This window comes from Solea solea, chromosome 21, assembly GCF_958295425.1.
Source record: "Solea solea chromosome 21, fSolSol10.1, whole genome shotgun sequence".
Taxonomy (NCBI): Eukaryota; Metazoa; Chordata; class Actinopteri; order Pleuronectiformes; family Soleidae; genus Solea; species Solea solea.
In genome coordinates this window covers 12,505,520-12,531,386 of record NC_081154.1, presented here as the reverse complement: position 1 = coordinate 12,531,386, position 25,867 = coordinate 12,505,520, and the positions used below count along the sequence as shown (strand labels likewise).

Here is a 25,867-nt window from a genome sequence, read left to right as displayed (position 1 = left end):
ATGAGGCCAAGAAGAAAGAAGACACAAGTCAGACAAAACGCCAGGATGAGGTTCCCATCTGTTTGAGAATTAGTGGTATTTGCTAATGTTCCCACTCAGCTCATTAAGCGTTGGAAATGAGCAGGAGCTCCACAGCTTTCACTGTAATTGCTCTAAAGACGGAATTCAATTTGTCCGTCTGCATCCGTTCAGTCTGGGAAACACAAAACAACACTGCATATGAAGCGTTTCACACACAGAGAAAAAAACACACAATATTGCTGAATCTCAAACACTTCACGTTGCGATAAGCAGATGTTGTCTGTCAGAGGATATTAGTTTGTAAATGTCATGGTTGTTACTCACCAAGTCTCCCGAGCCGTTCTTCAGCGTTACCCAGGTGTGACTGTCGTTGCTCACCATGACCTTGTACGAGGTCACCCAGTCACTTCTGTTAGCGTTAGAAGAAAAGCAAAGGGGTGAGTGAAAGGAAAGACATTTCTTGTCAAGCTGAATTCACTGCAAATGGAGAACTGGGGTGAGACAGAGTTAGAGTCGATTTAAAAATAGTAAAATTGGAAAAGAGGCAACTTTTCACTCTAAAACTGAAGTTTGTCACAGATTACTTTGATTATCCGACTAAAGTTTCAAAATCAATACTGGAAAACAGATTGAGCTGCCATTTTGTATCAATTCTTATTCAAGATTTTGGGAAATACGCTCTCTTATCTTCATTTTTGATCAACATTGAAAACATCAACATCCTAACGTCGATTCAAATCTTACAGCATTTTTGTTTTTCTTAAAAGACGAAGGCTTGAAGTGCAAAACAAAAATCCGGATGGATTTCAAACAGTAAAAAAAAAAAAGAATCACCCATTTTGGTCACCGGTTATGCTTTATATAACAAATACTTTGAGCTTTGCATCACAGCTAAACCTTTTTCAATCCATATTGTTATGTTTTCGTAACTCTAGTCTTCTGTCCCTGCCTTTCCAAGTGTCCATCACTTTTCATCTCTTGAGCATTAAATACTTGTGCATTAAATCTGCCTTAACTTCTATCAAAGTTACATGATTGGCATGAGACGACACAGTTCTGACCTACTAAATAAATCTTAAAAATCTAAAGCTGACACTGAGGTCTGAGGACACTTATGGTAAAAAAAAAAAAACAGATAGTTTAGGGTTTTAGAATCCTGAGAATGACATACCACTCATCACATGACTATGGGATAGCATGTTTAACAGACTGAGCCACATACTAATCAGTAAATCTTATGAATAGTTACCATGACTAGTCAATAAAATTGATTTCAAAAACGTAAAATAAAACAACCGGTGCAGACTTGCAGAACTATAAACTATACTATGGTTTATAGAACTATAGTTCTACTACTCACGATGTACACGTTTGGTTTGTAAAATGATTCTAGCATATACAGCACAGAGGTGAAACTTCACAGCAGGACGTTTTTGTTTGTTTCTTTGTTTTACATGTCTCTGAAAAAGGAGTTAACCAATGACTTATGTGCCACACAGAGCTCTCCCCTCAGCGAGCAGAATGCACGCTGGCAGGGACTCCCATCGTCCTGGATAAAGACGTCAGTGCTAAGCTGGTGCAGCCTGGTAAGAATTCCCAGTTCTGCTAATTAACGCACTGTTAGAGAAAGAAGCCCATGAGTTGGCAGCAACAGACAGCTACATGCCCTACAGATCTAATTGTGGAGAAATCCTGTCTCAGGAATCAGTGTCTTCTATGCCCTCAGAACGCGCTGGCCTTGCGGGGGAAATTACAAACCCGGCCTGATAAAGTGTCTCCCCGTGCTCTCCAACTACGCTGCAGTTTCCTGACGTCTGTGCCACCCTTCCCAATTAAGAAGAACAAAGGCCAAAAGTTGTCAAATATTACTGCGGAGCAAAGTCAGAGTAGGGGGAAATGTGAACAGAAGAGGTTGTTGGTGTTCTTGGTGAACAGAGGAGCAGATTAAATGCAAACGGAACATTTCTCCTTCAACACGTTGTTGTAAAGGCGAGGACTTTACTTTTCATGATTAAAGGATGTACTTGATTTCTACACATTGCTGTTATCAATGGGTTGGATATTTGTATTGGTGCTCGACAACTAATACAAATTACAATCGTTTAATTCAGTGAACTGAAACCTTTTGTCTGCATAGAAATCTACAACATATTATACGGTGGTGGAAGAAGCCTTTCTGAGTGATTTTTTAATCAAATTTAATTGCAGGTTTGAGAAGTAATTCATTCACTGCCTCATTTTGATCTCGAAAAGCAATCGCATCTTGGGCCAGTTGGATTTAACAACTCTTAAAGGATTGCAGATTGTAAGAAATAGAGACCTCTGTTCACCGCTGTTTTTCCCAGTGCACCAGGGATTTATGGTGGCCTTTGCCTTCCAGAAAGAATGTCATTGCTCTTTGTTTGTGTACTAACCTTCAACTTCCAAACATGAAAAACGTGTTTCAGTTTGACCGAAGGCTCTTGACGAAAGTGCAGTTAAAAGGCTTACCTCAATGCTACATAAACCACACTATTTCTTTTATTTTCAAAGTATATTATATATGTCAACACATTTAAATGTGTTGAAGTTTGTTCTTGTACGCGAGCTTCCTCTGATGGTACTCTGGAGGAAAAATCTGAAATTCTGTTTCGTGTTTATACCAGCGTATGTGATCGGAGTGGAGCTGTAGAGCTCGTAGAAAATGAAACAAATAATAATAATTATTATCTATATATAATATATATACGATATTATTAATTATCTCTTGCTCCATCTAAGTCTAATTTGACTCGGAAGAGGAGGATAAATAATAAATAAATCTGCCTCCTGATTAAAGTCCATAGCTGGCATTGCTTGACCTATTTACACAACTGTATTTTAACGTTAGTGATAATAGAAATAGTAGAGCTCAGTATTTTCTCAGGTGGTATTTGGTATTGGAAAAGTTTGAGAAGCCCGGGTTTAGCCCACCGTAATTCCCCCGCCAGCACAACCCAAATTTACAGCCTGGTGCACAGACAAAAGGAGCTTCCAGTCTTGTTTGAAAAGTGTGGGCTGAACAATTCAAGCTGAAGTACCATGACAACATGCACCTTTCGCCACAACAATACACACACACACCTAATCCTTTTAATCCTAAAACAGTTTATAATATCATTGGACAGAATGGTTCTTAACTCATGTCATGTGACTTGCTGGACGTTAATAATGTGCATCATTTACAATACAATACAATACAGTACAGTACAAACAGTGGCATACAGACTGAAGAGATGGGAACGTGTAGGCGGTGTCCAAGTTTAGAGTAAATGTGGAGCCAATGTGGAAAAAACTGTTAAAATCAGCAGTTTTTAAATAATCCCTTAGTGTTATATCTCCATTTTCCCATCATATGAGTCTAATGAACAAGCTTAGAATTGAGCAAAATCAAAAAAAACAACAACGTGTTATTTCAATAATGCTGTGACCTTTTAAGAGAGATGAAAGAATGAGGCTGAGTTCCAAATCAATACACCCTTAAACCCACAGTGAGGGGATCAGAAAAGTCTTGTGAAAAGGGCAAACATCCATGAAGGTCCAACGCTACTTAGACGATATTAAAAAAGCTTGTGTTGTTTATGTTTGTAAAGGTAAAATGTTGTGCCCGGGTTTAAAGGAAAATCCACATTTTGGAACAATGATCGCTGCCTGGGATACTTTTAGTAGTTTCCATATAACACAGACATTGTAAAACTCTTCTGTTCCAGCGTGATTCAGAGTTGCTTTGATCTGGACTGACTTCATCTGAAATTGGATGGATGGCCGTGACATTTTGTACAGACAGTCACGGCCCCTGAAAATGAAAACATCTAACCTGACACGAACAACCGCTGTTCTGAGTATATAAGACAGCCACACTAGTCCATTTCTATGAAATATTTCATCTTTTCCTTTACAAATTGCAGGTGACTGAAACAAATAACTAAAAAAAGTCACCTGCAAACATTTAACCCTTAGAACGCGGAGCATTTCTTCTGTGTTTTGTCTACTGCTATGCTAAAACGTACAGTATAATATACAGAGGCTATAGGAATGTGTAACATGGAGTGTCTTATATAGCGTTTATATCCAACTATATAAATATCACAGTTCAAAGTTCGCTTGGCTCGTTTTTATGAACAAAAAGATAAGAAAAACTAAAACTATCTTGTGACTTCTGCACAATTATTGCTACTTTATATTGCTACCAAAAAAATGAGATATAAAAGGAATCATAACTGTAACTCATCAACACATTAGAAGACGAACAAATGCATTTTGTAAAGCCTGAATATGTGACCTATAAATCATTATTATTATTATAATAGTGTCGCATATAAATTATTATTATTATAGCAATTATTCTCACAGCAATTGGGAATAATACTTGCGGGTGCAGTAAGGGCTAAAGGGACGAAATGTAAGCTATGCAACTAGAGTTGAAATTGGGTACTGCAACCCAAAGAAAAAAATATTGCCCTGCCTGCTCTCCTCCACCTCGGCTACATGGATAGACAATGTCTCCATGAAACTTTGAAGACAGTAAAAAAAGGACTTCATATTTATACTTTTTCATAAAACAGACAAAAAAAAAAAAAAGACAGACATCACTACACTTTAATGCAGCTTGGGAAAACCTGTCCCCCACATTTAGCCTTTCAAGTTCGCTCGAGCAAGAAAGAAAATCCCCGTTCTCACTGTGCGACCATCTGCAACTCTCCGTGCATGTCTGCATGGTTCCTACTCACGACCAGAGGGAGCTCCTGCCTTGTGTGATGACCCCTGTGAACTTGGTCAGCCTCCTGGCGTCCACCTCGAACCACTGCAGCGGGTCATTTCTCCCTGCACACCAGGCCCCATCATAGAGGTCATCCTCATAAAGGCCTGCCTGCGGGTCAGAAACAGGCATGTGGAGCACAATTGTATTCCAGATGTACATGTTGACTCTCTCTCTCTCTCTCACACACACACACACACACACACACACACACACTGCCTATGCATGGTACAACCCACTGACTGGTAGGGCCTTAAAGCCTACTGTACACTATTGAACTCTGACAAACATGCAGCAAAGATAATGGATAAATGTGTCTTCTGCCTTGACGAAGACATTACTTAAATCTGTAGTGCATGGCTTTTAAATATAAACAAAAGACATCATTTAAATTGGAAAAAGTAAATTATCAGTAATTATAGTGAACACTGGCCACATCTGTGAGTGGAAATCACTATCTGAGCCTCTTTCTAAATCCAAGCATTCCCAGATTTTAGTTTTAGTGCACACTAAGTGCAAATGTTGAACTTATATTACATTATATTACATTAAATCCATAAATCCTATGCAACACCCGCTGACATTGTTGCCGACAGACTGATGCTGACAGATCACGTTGTTCACCCTCCTCATCCTAACTTAAACACTGTGATGATACGACGGCCTCTTTATGCTGAGCGTCAAGTCTCTTTGAACTGCACGTCTCCTATTATTCCTTATTATTCCACGGAGTCATTTTCAAAATCGGCACATAAAAGAACAGAACACATCAGTGTTCACTTATTACCACCTCAAAGAGAAAAAAAAATTAAAGGTGCATTATGTAGATTAAGACTGAAAATGGGATGGAACAGTTATCTGTGTGTCCAAATGATAAGCATATTGTTTTTGTGTGTGAATTATGTTAAATTAATATTTAAAGTCATTGTTATGTGTTTAGTTCATTATGCATTGTACAAGGGTCTGTCCCAAAGAGGCTGACCAATCTATCTACTTGTTAAGGCTGTGGTATACTTCCCTGGACAGCATCCACTCGCGATCAGCAGTGCTAAATACATATAAATACACCAGACTCCTCTGTTAAATATTGACATTTTAGATATTTCCCTGGTAATTGTTGGCGATTAACCCACGTTTTTGTGTTTTTAACTGATAGTGGTGACTTGTCCTGGGTATGACATTAAACTGCATCCAGGCGGAGTGGGGAGGTCGTGCACCCCAACCTGAAACCTATAAAAAGCGCACATGTGACCGTTACTACTCACTCTGTGACTGAGACAGAGTCTGTGCCCTTGGGTTACTAGGGTTTGGAACCTTCAACTCTACAACGGCAGTTGTCTCGCAACTGGCAGGTGAGAGCAGTGCCAGGTGGCCTGGCATGGTTTTAGGGCGGACCTTGACTGTAATCAAGTCTTCCGGTAGCCCGCTGCAAGCACCTCAACCAGAACCAGCACATCTCCACACTCACTGGTGCCGCTGGAGAAAAGTGTGTGGGTCTCAGATTCACCGCAAACACATTTACGCGAGGGCTATCCGTGTCAGAACCAATGAGCCTCAGCCGTTAAGTCCTGTGGCGATGGTACTCTGGATGACGGGGACAGGCTCGGTCAGCTGGAAGTCCCTAGTCTGGTGACTTGGTAGGAATGTGTCCTATTCCTTGTGTCCAGACTTGTACCGTCACCATACTGGGTGCACCATGTGCACAATGTGCACGGATGTATACAATGGGCTTAAGGATGTGTAGACTAAAGAAGGGAGCCATGCATCCTGTACTTTCACTGATTTTCATCTAGAAAAAGCATTTCAAGTTGTTAGCTGCCTTAAGCTAAATTCCTTAAACGAAAATGTGTGTGTTTTTAGTTGAATGATAGACCGGGTTTGTAAAATAATAGGGTCTGTTTTATATTCCACTTTTTTCTGTTGGCTATTGTCGCAGAGCATCTCAGGAATGTGTTGGGAAACAGATTTCACTGAAAAATGGCAGAAGGTTTGGCTGCGGAACAAGTGATTACATTTTGGTGCCCGTCCAGATCTAGGTGCAGACGTGAAAACAATGTGACTATTGTATCCCATAATTATTATTTTTTTTACTAATTTCTGTCCACATTTCCCTGCCAGTGTGTATCTCAGAATATCAAAAAGGAAAGTGAAATTTTTCCCAAAACTGTTGGTGTCTGGAACGTTAGAGCAGCTAAAAATAAAGACGGTTTATGGAAATAAACAAACTTCAGTGGCTGCGGCCCTGATTCAGCAGACAACGCTCACTGCTTTTGATGCATCTAGAATGGACATAATCCCTGTTCCTGCTGACACACATGCACTCACATGCACAGCAGTACATTTGCACCAAACGGCCAGTCGTTGTCTTACGTGAATTAAAAACATATGTGTGCATATGGTTCAATGCAGTTGTGCAGTTGGCCTGGAGACGATGGAGCTCACTGTAGGGTGAGTGCGCACAGGCAAATACCTTCAAAGCACAGCTTGCACTAACAGGAAATACCTTTTCTAAGATGCCAATACTTTTTATTGGGCTTGGGGGTGTGCCCCTGGATTGATCGCAACACTGTGATCATCTTTGTTGAGTTAGCTTTGGAGTAATTGGAATACGGAATAATAATATCATGGAGCGAGATCGCGGGATAGAGCGGGTCTTACTCTAACCAGAAGGTCAGCACTCAGACCCCCGGCTCCTTCATTGCACCGTGTGCATATATATACTGTACTTCTTGCACCTGACAGCTGTATGTGAATGGGTGTAAATGATGGAATTAACATGTGAATGTGCTGTATGAATATGCATGTGAATGAATGAATGAATGGCAGAACTGTAGCGTGAAGCACTTTAAGTGGTTGTCAAACCCAGAAAAGAGAGCACCTTTCATCCATAATGAACTAAATAACAGCAGCCAGCATCTTTCTGTAATTATATATGCATCATAATGTAAGTGCCAGCATTTCGGCAAAGCTTCCCCAAGCTACTCCAACACTTTACATACCTGAATGTTAAGACGACCTCTGTGTGCACCAAGGCCATAGCGCTTTGTGCTTGACGCATGAAGCTGGAAATCATCAATCTTCAGCGTCTCCAGTCCCATAGGAGGGCATTCTGGGTAATCGGAATGACACAAAGGCATGTGATGGTCATGTTATCATGTGATGCATATTGCTTTGCATGCACAACTTTCTGCATGACATACTGTAGCTCCTGGGTCAGGGCCTCATGCGTTTGCTAAAAGCTTGACCAAATGACTCAAAGGCAACGACAGAGTGATTTAGACTTTGCACAGTGAGCTCAAATGTGTGAAGCAAACAAAACTGCACAGCATCTAATAGCATGCACTTTATATAATAACAATAACCTACTGTAGACAACAACACGCAGTGGGCGACAAACACCAAAAGATCATATTTTGAGCACAAAAAATCTTTAACAGGTTACTTAACAGGTTAGTCTGTATGGAGGAAATGGAATTTAACAGCTTGCCGGAGACTTTCATTTATAAATGGCTGTGAATTTCAAAATGTGTCGAGCTTCATGGGTGATTAATGACTGTACACTATGAACATTTCCTTCTTTGTAATTTTGCAAGGTCCACCTCCTGCCGCCATCTAACTGCACAATGAATACATGATTAGAATGCTGTAATGACTTGAGCATGTGTCGTTATCCTGAAAGAGAGAAAATGAGCCACAAATCCGTCAAGTTCACAAAACATGAGATCAAAGGACAATGTTTCAGTTAGAGAAACTTTTTTTATTTATTTTTTTTTAGCTGTCATTGGATAATGGACTGCCTGTTTGATGAAGACTAACGTTTCATTCTTCAGACATTAGTAATCCACAGGCTGTAGGATTACTAATATATAGTGTTAGGGTCTGGACAGTGAAGCCAAAACGGAAGTACACAAAAAATGCACACTTGCATTCTCTTAAATGGCCACCAGGGCAAGGATTTGTATGTCAGTCTATGACAAAAAATCAGTCACTATAGTTTTGAGTCTTCTTCAGGACACCATGATGTCCATAATAGTCCCATTGAATATCTAACAGACGATTAAGCATAGTAAGTATTGAGGCATAGACACAGTCAGTATTTTTCCATGCACAGTTATACTGAGCTACAGTTTGCAGCTCGACTGTGTCGTTTAATTAGATTACTATCATGGTGCCAGTATCACAGCAGCAGTGTGGGACTGATTTATTCAATTTGAGTGTGTCTGCCACTGCTACAACAATATGCCCCCTTTTCCACTTGAGAGTAGTAAACGGTTTCCAGGTTAGCTGGTGGCTAGTTGTTAGCATGTCAAGGTCTTTTCTGAGTCTTCCTATCGTCCATGAACTTATTCTATTATTTGAGCTGGCAGAGCATAAAGTCTCCTTGTCAGTCAAAAACAAAAAAAAATATATACCAGCAAGAATGAAGTCATGTTTTTCTTGCTGTTGTCTTCTTATTCTTATCGTACTGTGTACTGGCTTGTGGGGCTGTGGAGCGTGCACAAACCACCAGGTCGTGACCAGGCCGACTTGAGTCCAACTGAATGTATACATGCAGTAGTTATTTGACTCCCAGTCATGTTATCTGGCTGTGTTAGAAATAGAATTTATTTGGTTTGTGCTCACACACACACACACACAGTGATCGTGAGTTTGAAATTTAAATTTACATGTAACCCATCCTTTTTTTACACACCAGAAGTGAACACACACAAATCAGACGCAGGAGCAGTGGGCAGCACTTATCTGCAATGGGGGGGTTGGGTGCCTTGCTCAGGGGCACTCCAGCCCTTGACCCATCCCAAGGTCACAAGCCCAATTCCCTTCTAAATTCCTTTTTGTATAATTTCAGTGGGATTTACATGTACTTTCATACAAGTCTGGTTTTAGTCAGACTTGCACAATAACCTTTTTTCTAACATCATCCAATCAGTGCATGGTTGCAGGTGGACTTGTATTGGACATGCTCTCAGTCTGTCCCACCCTAACTTACTTCTGATTTTAAAAAAAACACAGCAACATGGCACTGGCCAAAATGATTGATGGGTGTTGGGTTACCACTTGAACACACACTGTACGTGTTTACTCAAACACAGGTGTATACAGTAGAAATGTTTTTTTTGATTTGTATGTCTGTGTCTCATCACCATCTCTACTTGTCAATTTGTTCTGTTGCCTAGGGTAACATCATACTCTTCTTTTGTTCCAGATTGAGGATGTTGAACCTGTCACTCATCTTGTCCCCAAACTGTAAACGCGCTATTTTTTTCTTTAATATCTCCGCTGCACCTTATCTAACTTTGATGCGAGTGGAGAAAAAAGAGGCATAAGAATCAAAGCAGAATTCTCGACTGAACTGAAACTTTTCTGAACCTTTAAAGACAAACCTGGCAGTTTGATTATAAAATACAAAAAACACAGTTTAACATCCACACCAGTGCATGAGCTCAGTGATGTCACATGTGTCTACCTACCCACATGTTGAAAAGGTAGATGAAGTTGTTTCATGTATGGATTAGTTTTCTTCAAGAGAAACTTCAAAGGATTTGTCTCATGTTGCCACACAGTCATTTTTTTATACTGACAAGATTTATAATTCTCATAAATGGTTAATAATGTTACCATATTGCTCCTATTTAAATCAGGTTTGTTACTGTAGCTGATGACACTGGACTCTGTGCAGCCGTAACTACATAAATCTACAATGCAATATGCCACGTAGCTCATAGGGTTGCTGGTAGGACCGATGATGACAATTAGCCGTCATCAGTATAAATAATCGTCTTCTAATTAAGTCCTTCACCATGCCAATTATGCGGTGACGCCCACTAATGCCACAGTAGTGGCTCAACACGTGGCTGCACTTGAGGCCATTTTAGAAAATTATAGTCTTCAAACAAGAGTGCTGCACGTCAGTTCAGAATGTTATTTCATTTGCTGCTGGAGGGAGCCTCAAATTCATTTGAACAAATGCCTGTCTTTAAGTGATTGCAGTAACTGAGATGATGTTGGCTAAATAGGGCTCTTTGTGTGAGATTGGCTCATCTTTTACACTGGAGTGGATATCACCTAGTGACGGCCAAATGGGCAAATCAAGGTTGACGCGTGAAATGTCTGCTGCCCGCTGGCTCTTTGGGTGTTAGCAGACCTGCCCGGACCGCAGCGTTGAAATTTAGAGTCAAAATTTCCATGGAGCAACAGCCTTTTTTTTTTTTTTGTGCATGCAGCTTCACAAGCCTCTGGTCATCCAGCCAGCATAGCCTTCACAAAAATGAGAAGAGGAAGAGAAAAGAACAAAAGGAATTCCCGTTAAGATCCGGACATTTGCTTTTACAGGATGTGCACCAGAAGCTGCCAGTTAGGTGCATTTTTGAGCCACAGAGGAAGTTGGCTTTGTGTTTTGTAATTGTTCCATCAGCCTCGATGTGTCTGAGATGCTGAAGAGTGTCAATCACAAGAGATACACACAAGCTGCAATATTTGGCGCATAAAGCAAACATAGCTAAATAGCCAATTTACTCCCTCCTGTAATTGATTGACAAGCCAGAGGCAAAGCTACTGGTAGGACTGGGACCAATAAAACATGTGATGCTATATTTTTGGAATCAGAAATCACAAAATACTAGAGCCTTTAAGTGGCCCCAGAGGATCGAACTAAAAAGGACGTGCTTCTGCCATGTTCCAAAGCCTTAAATCATCATCCCCATCTACATGCTATCCTTTGCAAGTGGATCCACAGAGAAAGACATGAACCGGATCCAACAATAATGTGTGCTACAAATGATAGAGTTGACAGTGAAGGACTCATGTTGCTTTCCAGACCATTAGCCATGTTACTGCTGAGGCATGTATTTCAAATTTCTATTTCACATCTGGTAGTGGATTTGAAATAGTCAAGGTGTGTGACTTATTCATAGTTTGTCTATGTACTATTCCATATGTCTATTCCAAACAACAAGCCTTCGACCTTTTTAAAAATCCAAATAAAAATCCAAATATTAATACAAGACGATGCAACTTTTGTTGAACTGATTAAACTTGAGTTTAATCAATTCAATTTTTCACGAGGAAAAGAAAAAGTATTTCTTTTCAAGACAAATCACACAAACTGACACAACCTTTTCACAGACCGGACTTTCAAAACCCCGGCCTCTGTGGTTTGGCTGAGCACACGTGACAAGCTGTGATATCTCAGCGGGAACATTTCTGTTGCGTCTGATGGGACTAATGAATGAACTGTTGAAACATCTGCTGAGTCAGGCTTTGACGAGCCCTGCTATTCTTAAAGCTCTATTTAATGAATTCCCTATTGTTTAGGTGAATGTGTAGATGTGGCAGGCGGTGAGCTTCTGCCACATCTTTAACAGTCGCTGAAGAATGAAATGTTTGGAGGCGACACGACTTTTTTAAGCCGTTGGAAACAGCTTGATGCATAGACTGTGCATGATTTAATTTTATACTTTTGAGGCCCTCGGCTGCTACCAGGAGATGGTGAAAACAAATACGGGAAACAGTTTGGTGCTGAGTCACCGTTTCAGCCATGAAGACATGATTTTGGGAGTCTGTGCTATGTGCCAGGCGTGTCAGCATGGAGTTCTCATTTTCCTATGCGCACGAATGTCCAAGTTTCTGCTCCCATTCCACGCGTGTTAAATTTAAAATGGCAGCCTTTCTGTCTGTCTCGGTAGGTTCCTGACAATAGCCTCAATATAAACACATAAATTCACAGTTGGCCGTCACATCCAATCTCACCCTCCCAGCAGCATAAATACAGCTTCCTGTTATGCTAGAATTGTCTGACACTGAGCAAATAGGTGTTATATGGACAATATTGCCAATTTTAGAGTGGCGGAAAGTCTGAGGTCCAACTGCATGCACTTTGCCCCAAAACAGTCTGAGCAAGATGAGTTGAATCTGTCCTCAGACGTGACAGAGAAGTGACATCTTGGATTCAGTTTAGCAAATATCCTGTAATCCATGGAAACCAAACCCACTGCTTGAATGCAAAGGGCAAGCACGCCAGCGCCTCAGTGGCACAACTCCACTTGTGAGAGTGTCATCGTACACTGCCAGACTTTTCCTCGGAGGGAAAATATGCTTTTTGAGAAGTCTTCCCCTCTCTCCAAAATATTTATCATCTCTGAGAGCGTTTGTTTCTGTTTTTTCATCACAGCAGCTTGTGGAAGCAGAGAAATTACATTGGTGGGAAGATGAATTGTTATGAGATCATGAATTTCACATAACAAGCAAGCATAACCTGTGGTTCCTTACTCACCATCTTTTATTGAGTTGTATTGTCCTCCGTCTGAGATGCCATCTGGGGTTTTCGGGGCGCTCTTTTTGTTCTTCTCTCCCTTTTTGTTGTTCGCTAAGGAAGGAAATGACAATATTACAGGGAGAGAAACATTACATTTTGTCTTTTTTCAAAGGGTCGTCATGAACGTTTATATCTGTTTAAAACTGCTGATTCATATGTACAGCAAGGGAAAGTGAGAAAAAGAAAGAAACTGGCTGGAGTCCATCTCACACATGTGGATGGATTCAGGATTGGGGACTGAACCAAAAGACTATCTGCAGGCCAGGAATCTGAAAACATTTAACTCTTGTGCTCCTTACATGATATATCCCACACACTGTGGCCATTAATTTGCAATCTCATTTGAGATCTTTAATACACCGATAACATTTACAATATAGCGGCCTTAGCGGTTAAGATCAATCATGTAAATACCTTGTGCATGCAGCAGAGGGTCACATTCCAAGGACTGAAGATGAGAAGAAGTGAAGCGGGTGCTTTTTATTTGACAGAGTGTCAGGTCAGGATATAGGCCCCATGTGATAACAATCCCTCTCACATCTGAAAGTCTTTATCCTCGTCTCATTCTGGGGGGAACAGGTTAAATCCTCACCAATGTGCACCAAGCTGCACACAGTGGAGATACACAGCACTCCGATATGACGCTCACTATGTCGATGCCAAAGTATCATAAACGAAAAGTTGGCTTGGGTTTACGCGGGGACTTGAGGATATTTTGGAAGATACGTACGTAAGTTGCTTTAGGGGGTTGAGTTAATAGAAATACATTAAACACAGAAGAAGTGGGAGTGTTAGGGTAAGTGATGGGGCCATGGGCTAATCCTAACCTGTATGCAGTTTTAAAATGGCTATTTTAAAAAGTAAAAGTAAAAACAGTTCTACAGGTTAAAGTGTCAAGTATTCAGTGTAACCTACTCCTGGCTCTCGAGTGGATAAAATGTTGTGTGAGTGAAACTCATTGGCAGTTTTTTTTTGTTTTTTTTTTATGTATAAGACCATCTTTCAGTCACATCCTAATACCAATAATCACAGAATTTGACACTTCTTCTGCGCATGTACTGTGTACACTCTAACATACACATAATGAAAATGCTTCTAGACATAAAGAAGCACTGATCCTATTATTTAATATAAGTTGAGTTGCTTCCTTGCTGTGTGAGAAAGTTCTCTAACCTTTTTCTCCCTATAAAAAACGAATCATTTTAAATCATGTAATAATAAAAAAAAAACATTGTGTCATTCAGTTTCAGATGTTTAATAGTCTATTACTATGGGTTTATGTCCATAATCCCAACCAAATCTTAAAAAGTATAAAGTTAATGCCTTTCTTCATGGATAAACATAACACATCTATCATGTTTTAAAACGATCACAGTAAACATGGGACTAAGCAAATGACCTATTTGCATTCCAGCAGAACATTAACCCAGCGTGCACTGCTCACGTGGCACGGATCTGTGCTGCAGGTGCACCTTAGGGGGTGTGTTTATAGGTCACATATTCAGGCTTTAACAAATGTGTTACAAATGTGCACAAAATAGACAATTTTTCTTTACTTTTTGTTCATAAAAAGGAGCCAAGTGAACTTTGAACTGTGACGTATTTCCACATTTAAGAAAGTCAATCAGATTGCCTAGGTTGTGCTGAAAAAAGGTCTGTATCAGCAGAAATGCTCTGTTTTTGAAGGGTTAACACACTTTTTTTTTATTTGGTCAATATTATTATATTAATGTGATGTTGTCATACTCCTTGTCTCCAACCTGCAGCGGGCATCTCTTTTGAGACTGTGTGAAGCCAGATGCCTGAAACGTGAGGTCACTGTCGACACAGCTGCTCAAAATTACCTGCCGCCATCCAACAGAAACATTCACGCCTGTTACCTTCCTCCAATCACCTGACAGGATTTGAAACATACCTACAAACCTGCTACTGCATGTGCTGAGAGTCCCAGAGTGAGAGAGAGGGAGAGACAAAGCCCTCAGCTGTATTTTTCTACATGTGCTATAACAGGACAGCACTGCCAGTTCCCACTGCTGTGGTGGGGGGGGGAAAAATGTGGATTTCACATGTGTTCTGGCTCCGACGTGTAATTCAGTCCTGACCTCTGATGTGCACGAGGCTGTTGTGGTATAGAAGCTATATAACACGGAAAAATGGCTCTGATGTATATGCACGTGGGGGAGCGAGGAAGATGAGGAGGAGGACTACCTGAGGAGGCCATTTTTGTTTGTTTTGGTTTTTTTTTCATGTGAATTGAAGGCAGCTGTTCCTCTGAAGTCCCACAGGACACAGAGGTTCAATCACTTGCCTCATACTTTACATTTGAATGGATCAAATTGTGTCCTGGGGAACATTAGACACAGACAGAGAGAGCAAGAGAGAGAGACTGCAATTTAACGGTGGCTTTTTGAACAACAATAAGGTGCAAGTTCTTGTGAAAATTCATTTCAGTCATGTTTATTTTATTGGTTAAACAATCCTGCCTTAAAAAGCCCAAATTATTAGCCATACACTGTCATCTAGTGGCTGCTTTGACTCAGAAAGTTGCAGTCGCAAATTAAGTTTTTAAGGTTAAAGTCCCTGCAGTAAAAATATTGATTATGTAGGTGTTTCATTTGGGTTAGTTCTACTTTTTTTGATTGCATTGGCACAGGTAAGATTGTTTTTTGAATGAGCTGTAAAGCACAAATAATGTTTTTTTATAGCTGAAAATTCAAAGAGAGGGCAATTCTTTTACCTGATTTGGCATTAGCTGTGGTTTGATCTGTCTGCCTGCTGCTGTCTTCCTTTCCCTTGGGCACCTTCTTGTCAGGGTTTTGGCTTGGGTGCTCATACCTGTCAGGTGTCGAGTCCACTGGCTTCTCCAGGAATTGAACCTGGTTGTACTGTTCTCTTGTCAGCAACTCCTGCATGTAGTAATCCTCATCCTCACCATGGCTGAGGTCCACAAACCCCACGAGGAGTCCCAGTAGAGCCAGGGGCGTGAGGAGGCTGCGGTGCTGTCTTGTCATGACCCCGAGGGATTATCTCCAGCTGAGAGTCCTGATGCCTTCTCCAGAGGAGCCTGCCACTGCTGCCGGGCTTTGTCCCATCAACTGCTCCCCTTCCTCTCCCTTCCAACTTAAACACGGGGAGTTCACAAAGTTCTCGGAGCGCTCCAAGTTACTGACGAAAGCAGCGGAGCCAGAGGGTCCATGGACGCCTCAGCCTGGGAAAAATGCAGCGAGGGAGGGAGAAGCACAGAGTGAAGAAGATGAGAGAGTGCAGAAGGTAGAGGCAGGAAGACAGACAGATCTGTCCTTCAGATGCTGGCAGAAGACTTAAAAAAAGAAATGTTCTTGTTTAAATTCAATCCAGTCCTCTCTGCTGACACTTTGCAGTCATTTCACCGAAGTGAAATAGGGATAGAAATCTGAACATGAATTGACATATGGAGTATCTGCTTTCATCTCCATCTCCTCCCACTTTGTCTGGGGCAGGCGCTGCTTTGACAGAGGAAAAGTTTCCTCTCCACTCTGGGATTTAATCAGCTAACCAGTCCACGCGTTTGTGTGTCCAAAGGAGAAGCAGAGGCGAGCTTTCCTGTCCATCCACTGTTTGGGTGCGTTTGAAGTCCAGATTGGCACAAAATATACATTCCTGAAGAAACAGTAGCAGTGATTTGCCATTTTCAGTCAGAGCAGTGCATCACAGCTCTTAGTAAGGGTCTGTTATTGCACTCCACATGATGTCCCCTCACTGGTAAAGGTAATTAGCTTGTTGCTCCTTTGCAAGTTGAGGTTGTGCTTGTGTTTCAGCCAGGACCTGTGTGGACTTCTAATTTACACTTTAACAAGTGGGCAGAAATCCGACTCAACAAACTCTCTGTGGAGCATCCAGACATGTTCCAACACACGGAAGTTTTACCCTGTGTGTCACGGCACATCACATCAGTGCCGCCTGTCCTCAAGAAGTTCTTTCTCTCCTTTACTCCCACATACACACACACACAAACATGACCCACAGCAGTTGATGGAGTCTTAGTTCCACAAGCCAGAAATCCAACTCCTGATTAAAACCATATTTTTCACATTATTATTTTTTTTTTCTCTCCTTTGGTCAAATACTTAAAAACAGGACAAAGGTTTAATCACAAGCATCCCTGGCATTTCACAGGCATGTAGATTTATAGCTGAGCTGAGAAATGTCCCGCCTTGGGCTCGTGAGATTTAGTCATAGGGAGAAGTGACTCCAGGGATCGTTCACACAACTAATAACAACAGCTTTTGACATTTTGTCAACCTGAGGCAAGGCGAACTAAGGCAAAGATAATGACCCTTTAACAAGCCTGGTGCCCTTACGGCATGCTGCCCAATTTAAACGCGTCAGATCATTACTCACAACTCATGTGGATGGACTTTGTACAAATAGAGCAAAGTCTAAAACGGCTGCATGGAAATAAGACTTAACACCTGGGAGTCAGGGATCGTATGAATGGAGGCAAAAGCAGTCTGAGGCTGGAGTGTATCACAGGACAACAGGATGTGGAGTGGGTGGACAGCTCCAGGCTGCAATACTCCGTGCTCAGCTGGCACAGTCTTTTGTCAGCTAGGCAGGCGTTCACTGTTCACCCACTCCACATGCAGACTACACCCATCCAAGCTGACAACAGCCCGAATGGACAAACCAGCCAGCACATGTGTCTCATGTGATTTGAAGTGGAAGTTTTTCAAAATGTTGAAGATTTTCAAATTGAAACTATCTTCAGCACAATATAAAAGTTACTTAGAAACAGTCAGCCTTTATTAGAAGCTTGTCATAATTTCTTAAACCTGCTGTGTGAAATAAAACAAACTGTCTGCTTTAAAATACCTGATTCAGTGTGAAGCAAGGACATCAAGCAGCTGCTTATCAGGCTGTGGACCAGAGCAGCTTGAGGCAGACATGTTGTGACAATAGCTGTCTTTTTCAGCGAGGAACACCCAAGGTAGGAGAGTGATGGCTCCTGCCTCTCTCCATAATCTCTTATGGGGAGAAAACCCCCCACTGAATTCTCATTAATTGGACGTCAGGGCTCAGAGTGACAGGTCAGAGGCACAGCGGCCGTTCCTCTCTGCTGCTGGTTGGCACCCGGTAATTGATGAAGAAAGGGGTCTGGCTGGAGATACAGAATGTAGAGGGTGAAAAGAATAATGTATAATTGTACTGTACTACTCAGGAGCACATGGCACGGCTACCATTGTGCAGACAAACGACACACACACACACACACACACACTGGCTTCAATCATGATTGAAATGAAAGTGCACATCGTTTGCCTTTCACATGAGTGAGAATTTAATATAGTCTGTATACAGACGCACATAAAAATTGTACAAATGCAAAAACACATCCATCAAACTCGACCCTGAGTGCGACATTATAGGCTGTGAGCCACATTTGCGATGCATTCTGAGGTTAAGAGTTAAATGGGATTTATATATATATAGATACATATATATATATGTATCTATATATATATATATATATACATTCCTGCATAGTTCATGCTATTTACACTTTAAAACTAGTGGCTGTGACCATTTGTGATCATTGTAGAGATGTCTAATGCAGTGAAGAATACTGGCGGATGTCCCCCGTGTCCAATATTCATGGACATTTGTGTCAGCTTATGACCTCACTGCCTTGTTTTCTAGGAAAATGACATTAGTTTGACTATCTAGTCCATCGATCCAGTGCTTTAACGTGATTAAGACCACTTTTTGAACTTTTATTTCTTTGTCTTCCATTTGATTTCCGAGACACTTTCTTCTAAGGAGAGCGAGGGGGGGGGGAAGGTAACACTGCAGCCAGTGTTGAATTATGATATTGAGGGGGAAGATGTTTGAGTTATATGAAGCTGGACTTATGAATGCATGAATATTGAAAGAGGCCACTGGCCTCCAGCTACTATTTCCTACGCTATCTGACTTGTAGAAAGAGGTATTTTATACTTTAGAAACTAATGCATGATATGAATCCAGCTGACCTTTCTGCTCTCAACTCTTATTGCCAATATTTTCATATTGAAGCTGCTATAGGCCACACAGTGATACAGTGGCTAGCATTGTTTCCTCACATCAAGAAGATCACCGGTTGAGGTTCCGGTTTGACCCAGGGCCTGTCTGTGTAGAGTTTTGCATGTGTGTGTGGGTTTTTCCACGTACTCCTGATTAAAAAAAACATCCATCTTCTACTGCTGCTGCTTTACCCTTCACATGAGGGTCCCGGAGGGGTGCTGTGCCAATCTCAGCTGACATAGGGCGATAGCTGGGGTTCACCCTGGACAGTTCGCCAGTCCATCACAGGGCTTGACCCATCACACCTATGGTCAATTTAGAGTGTCCAATTGACCTAATCCCCATAATGCATGTTTTTGGAATGTGGGAGGAAACCCCACACACGCGGGGAGAACATGCAAGCTCCATGCGAAAGGCCCTTTTTTCCGACCTGGTTACGAACCCTGGTCTTCTTGCTGCAAAGGCAAGAGCGTTAACCACTACACCAATCACGTGGCCTCCACCAAAAACATTCAGATGTTAATTGGTCACTCTAAATTGACCATGTGTGAGTGTTCATCTCTGTATTTTGGCCCCCGCATTGAACTGGTGACCTGTCCAAGGCGTACCCTGCCTTTCACCCTGTGTCAGCTCGGATTGGCTCCAGCCCCCCTGTGACCCTGGATGATAAAGTGGTAGCAAAAACAAGAAATGGAGCTGCTATAATATATATATTTATATTAGGAATTAAGTATGTGGTGGAGGAGTTGTCTCACAAAACTGCACAGTTTGTTTCCGCTCTGTGAAGCATGGATTAAAGCTGTAGTGCATAACCTTTTGAATATAAAGAAAGGTGTCCAACATTGAAACCATTGTCAATCATTATCAGCTCAAATCTCTCTGTGTTCCTCGATAGATAGATCCCCCCCCCGTTGTGACAAAGTATTGACAAGGACCTAATGGATTATAATCAATAACACCAAACAACAAAAATAAAAAGAAGTTAAGCACTGCAGGTTTAAGTCACCTTACCATTTGGATGTAACATTCAGATACTAGACACACACAAGAAGGAAAACAACGTCATTAAAAAACAGTAGCATAAAATCAACAAAGACGAGTCAACCTGAATGCAATCTCTGTGTAATTATCACTGCGACTGTTTAGAGCTGTGAGTGAAGATCAGGAGAAACGAGTTCTAAACTGATTAGATCTGCAGCAGTGGTCTCTGTCTGCCTGACAGCAGCTCTTTGACAGTGCAGGATGTGACAGGGATCTCTGTGCATGTTTAAGTGCATACTGGTCAAACAGGATCTGAATAATTACGATTTAAATACCCATAAAAGTTATTTTTTCATAAAAAAAATAAAATGTCTCTGGTATATGTGAGTAATAACCCAACATCTGTGTTTTACACTTGACTAAGTTTTACACTTGTGGGTTTTTATTTTTATTTTTCAGCACTGCCTCAGTCAAATCATGCTCATATTGTACGATCCCTGCAGAAACTATTAGATTTGTCATAGCTCTAAAATGTTGCACAATTTACTGTTATGTGTGGTTTGGATAGGCTGTTGATAATGTATGATGAAAAGCCTCTTAATCTATATTTATCACACACACACACACACACACACTTAGATCTAAAGGTGCCCTTTTACAATGTCGCTTTAACTGCTTGATGACCGGATCTGTCGCAGGACAGTCGACCATTGGCTTCCTCACCAAAAACACTCCCTTCCTGAGCACCTGTGTTTCTAATACGTCCACATTCGCCACAGATGATGTGCACTCCAGATGGATGTGACCAAAACAGGCCAGACGTTCACATCCAATTTTTATTTTAATTTGAATGGCAACTGAATGGTGATGGGACCATTACTTTGCATATGAGCACAATCAAATGTAATAAAAGTTATTTGGCTATCGTTGTATTGATTAATCTTTATTACCAACTTGCTGTTTTCTTGGCTATATAAAACGTTATATTTCTCAGTATAGTAGAAATCAAAAGAGTTTGGCACACTGATGAAATATACAAGGTTTTCAGTATCTAAGTCACCGCAGATTTATGACTGATTTGATAACAGCTGTGTTCAAGAAATCCACAAAAAAACAGGTTTTATGAGAAAGCGGATGGACATCTGGACGTTTCTGCAGCTTTGAAGAGATGGTCATCCAGGCACAGATGCAATCACATCACAAGTCGGTATTGTTCATAATGTGAGATGTTTGGCGAGAGTTCGATGTGAGTTAATGCAACAAACCCTGAATCATCTGTCCTTGGTGACACAACTGCAAGGACACAAGAGGCCTGCAGGGTTTGGAGAAAACACAAAAGGAGAAACATCTGGTTTAGTACATCTACAGTGTTGGAGGACTAAACAGAACCATTAATACAAATAATTAGGATGCAAACAGGCATGCAAATGAGATTTAAGACATGTCTGCCCCTGGGCTCAGCAGTGTAAACACACACACCAAAACAAAAACAAGTTTTTAAAGAGGCTGGGCGACAACTTTACAAGAGCCTGGGAATGCTCGCAGACCCAAAACATCAAAACAACTGCATGCACTTTGACGATGCCATCATAACTATGACTTTGCATGAAAGATTGAAAAGTTAACAGACCAATCAGTAATCACAAGCTTGGCCATGGACCATTTCTATTTCGATAATATGAGTCCAAAAGAGATAAATCTGCATAGCACTGCATATCACAAACAGATGTTTTGGTCAGAATGCTAACCATCACACAGAACTCTTAAGACTTTTCTGTTTAATTTCTTGTGGATCGAGAATACTCATTATATTACTACGGTGACAAATCTCACCCACTTGAGACTGCAGTTTCTCTAAAGCTCTGTTTGTTTCCTGCATTCCTTGCTCGCTCCATCATCAGTGAGCATGACTGGGCCTCACACAGACTCTTCAAATATAACTGGCACACTATCAGAGCGTTCTAACAGCATGATGGACTACAAATGTCTGTTGAATAAACCTACGCATCCAGATCTTTCTGTCTTGTTAATTCAAGAAATTCTTCATAAATCATTGCGCGGCAGGGTTATGATTCTAATAAGGGATCTTTCATTTAGAGTCGGCTCATTTGAAAGGATCACAAGAGAGTTATGAGCCACAGAAAGCACTTGTCACTGTCGGTGGTCTGGAGGCAATATTTTATCCTCACTGTGATGGTCAAAGGTCTTAAACTTAGGACTCAGGACACAAACGTCTCTCTTTTTAACAGCAGGGTTAGTTTGACACAGGAGACATATGAGAGGAAGGAGCAGAGGCGTTCAGACAGATTTGATGAAGAGGAAGGAGAAGTGGTGGGAAAGCCCTTGCATCAAAGCTTATCCAAACTGACAGAGGAGAAATTGACCCAAGGAGGAACTCTCTCTCTCTCTCAATTACATCCAACATCCTGGTGTGAACCCCTTAAATGTGACTTAACGCACACTGACTTTAGGTTTAGAGACTCAATCACTATGCTGCTGCCGGAATCTATAGGTCTTGCCTTTGTTAGACATAGAGAAGACTCTGCTGACTTGTCTTATACAGAGAGGAGGTGGCAGTTCCTTCGGGTCGCTCCTGTCGGTTTCTTATTCTGAAGAAGCACAAAGACATACATGTCAGTAGCTGTAAAACACTCAGATTTTTTTTTTATCATTATTGAATACAATGCAGTAATGTTGACATTTAATTGAGTTTAATTAATTGTTATTTTTGACGTTTTATATTAATTACATTCAGCGTGACAGACAATTATTTTATCATACATGACAGCAGTCCTCTTTTTTAGATATACTAAACCACTTTATATGTATGTATATATGTACAGTTTATGTATATGTATATGTGTATATATGTATATATATATGTGTATATATATATATATATATATATATATACACATATATATGTATATATGTATATGTGTATATACATATACAAACCTTGTGAGTAGAGGTCTGTAGCTCCACTCACGTGACTGTAACTACTTCCTGCAGCGTCAAACAAACGCACCTGTGACAATGAGGCGGTCTAATTAAACGGGATGCTGCAGGTGTTGTTGCAGGTCTTCTGGTTGTTCAGTGGGGCTTTCCGAGCCGCGCTGCGGTTACTCACTCTGATTAAAATGTAAATTCATAATTAATTAAACACATGGGCATGCTAAACTAATAACAATGCAAACACGTTGTCTCCCGGCCTGATTTGAGTCATTAGCTCCCGTCGCTCCGTGAGGTTGTTGGGTCAAACATCAGCGCCATGTTGGCTCTGACACCACTGAAACTCCACTTTGGCAATTTGGCGGCTTTTTGGAAGGATTTACTGATGCTGAGATGCTGACAAGCGCTTCTTCTTTTCATCAAGGTAATGTTTTGTTGACAGTTAATATATATCACTGTCTGTTTTGGATGTCTTGTCTGTGTTTGGGTGGTGTTTACAAACATGGTATAGTCAAACTAATGCTCACTCCCTGTTTATTTATTGATTGATTTATGTGTACATATTATGTTGCTGCCATATTTATGTGTATATATTATGTTGCTGCCATATTTATGTGTATCATTTTCATTGTCGTGTTGTACTTACATTATCAGAATCAGTTTTAAGACACAAGGGATTTGCTTGGCTGTTTTGATGCATCCAACACAGTGACAAGAAAATAAATAAGAATAGGATGAATTATGGCTGCGTTGCTATTAGCTTCTTCAGTTTTAACTGGTGAATGCTGGTTTGACACATGAATTGAACGTGGCCATCATTAATGTTATCAGTAATGCCTGTCAGGAGTTGGATTTGTCACATATTCACCACATTGTTTTGGCTGTTTTCTGTTGGTCGACTGCAGCAATGGTTAATATTTTGTGGTGATGTTAACATAGACCGTCTTCTTTTGTCCATGTAGTTATTACCCTTCAATATTAGTTGTATGGGACACTTGGCATGGCTTTTTTAAGTAACATTTTCTATACATCAGACAAATGCCTCAACTCAACACAAGAGGTTAAAATCACAATATAGTAATAAGTATTCATGTCCAAATGAAATGTCAGCTGCTGTTTTATGTGAAGTTGAAGTTGGTTAATCGGTGCTGCTGATGTCACATGTTGTCGCATGTTGCTGGATACAATTGTGTTGGGTTATTGCTGCAAAATGCATAAGCTCCACCTCCACCACAATATTTATAAACAGTATGGCCTTTGCCGAGATTAAGAAACCAGTGCTGTTATATGATGCCGATATGTTTTAGCTGATGTGTCTGGTTGATTTTTGAGTTTTTTCTCCATGCGATAGAATATATTGTTTTACAGTTAAAAAAACAACACAGATATTGCTCAAATTTTAAATAAATAATTGAAAGCTAGTTGTAGATCTGTCTCTACAACCTGCATTTTGATTGCAGTGCAATTATGTATTTTAATTAATGTATAGATTTAGGATGTGTAATCTGCAATAATCTGCAAATTCCCCTTGGATGAATTTGCTTATGGCGATTACTTAAAAACTGACAAATATCGGCCCTGTTAATTGGCCTGACTTAACTCTAGCCTCGAGAGGAAGTGTAGTTGTGTCATCATCTTTACTCTGCAGTCTCTATTGTGCTCAGTTCATGGTGTGTATTGTGAAAATGACGAGTTAAGAGACCATACATGCCAAATATCAACTGTATTGCCATTTAAAATGTGTTTAAATATATTTTGTATCTCTGTGAAAACAAACATATCCCATAACAGTAACTTGTCTTTTTGGTATAAGCCACCGTGACCAAAGTAAAACATGGAGGCAGTGCACATAAATGTGAAAAAGTGGGATCTTTGATGTAAGTTTTCACAGCAGCAGCAGCAGCAGCAGCGCTGGTCCAGTTTCCTGTCAGTTACTGTACTCTGATTCAGCACAGACTGCGTTGAAAGAAGCTTAGATAATATTTATGAATTCCGAGGAAATTGAAGTTGGTCGGAGGCTCTCATTGAAGCATAACCTCTTCAGCCCGCCAGATAGACTCCAGAGTAAATATGCAAATGATTTGCAGTCACTCGGTCAGATTGTCTTGATTTCAGTGAGGAGGATGCATCCAAGGCTGCTGGCATTTGTGACGGTGAAAGAGCTGCATTCACTTTTGAAAACTGCAGCGAAAACAATGAGTCTCGAGTCGTTTAAAAAATGATTGCAGGTTTCCTCGAATTATAAATGAGTTTTTTCCACTCATATTTAAGGCAGTTTGTCTGGATGTGCATGTTTTGGAAGAAGGCCGACGGGGAATGCCAGAAAACGGAGGCATGTGTGTATGGAATTTTGTTTCTCACCAGATTTTTCTTGATTGAAATCAGGCGTTTAGGCAACTCACCAGATCATCTGAACCTTGTTGAAGCTGGAGAGATGTCCTTATACCACTGTTGGTGTAACTTAGTGAATGCCATCAGTCCAAATTACAAATATATTCTTAAGTGTTGTCTGCCCTCTGGTGTAGAGAATAGGTACAGTATGTTCCAATAGCAGCTTATACTATGTTTCAGTCTGTGTGTTATTTAATTCCTTGGCAGCATTCAACGTGTTTTCAATACTGCTGCACGGTATTGACAAAAATTACAATGCAGTTTTATCCAATTCATCATTAATTTAGACAACTAGTGGTCATCACTTGTTTAGTTTTTTTTTTACTCTATGTTGTTTACTTGGACATACAGGGAGGATGAGGGATTAGTTAAACTAATATGTTATCTTTTCA

At 40.6% G+C, this 25,867-nt stretch overlaps 1 protein-coding gene across 1 annotated transcript in view; it reads right to left on the bottom strand.

Moving 5' to 3' along the window:
- Positions 1-16,772, bottom strand: part of cpxm2 (carboxypeptidase X (M14 family), member 2) — a 28,777-nt gene extending 12,005 nt beyond the window's left edge. The window contains 5 exon segments of the mRNA XM_058621641.1: positions 346-430; positions 4,770-4,909; positions 7,798-7,907; positions 13,071-13,163; positions 15,850-16,772. Coding sequence (XP_058477624.1) covers positions 346-430; positions 4,770-4,909; positions 7,798-7,907; positions 13,071-13,163; positions 15,850-16,123 — 702 coding nt within the window. The 5' untranslated portion in view covers positions 16,124-16,772.
- Positions 16,773-25,867: the final 9,095 nt, after the last annotated feature.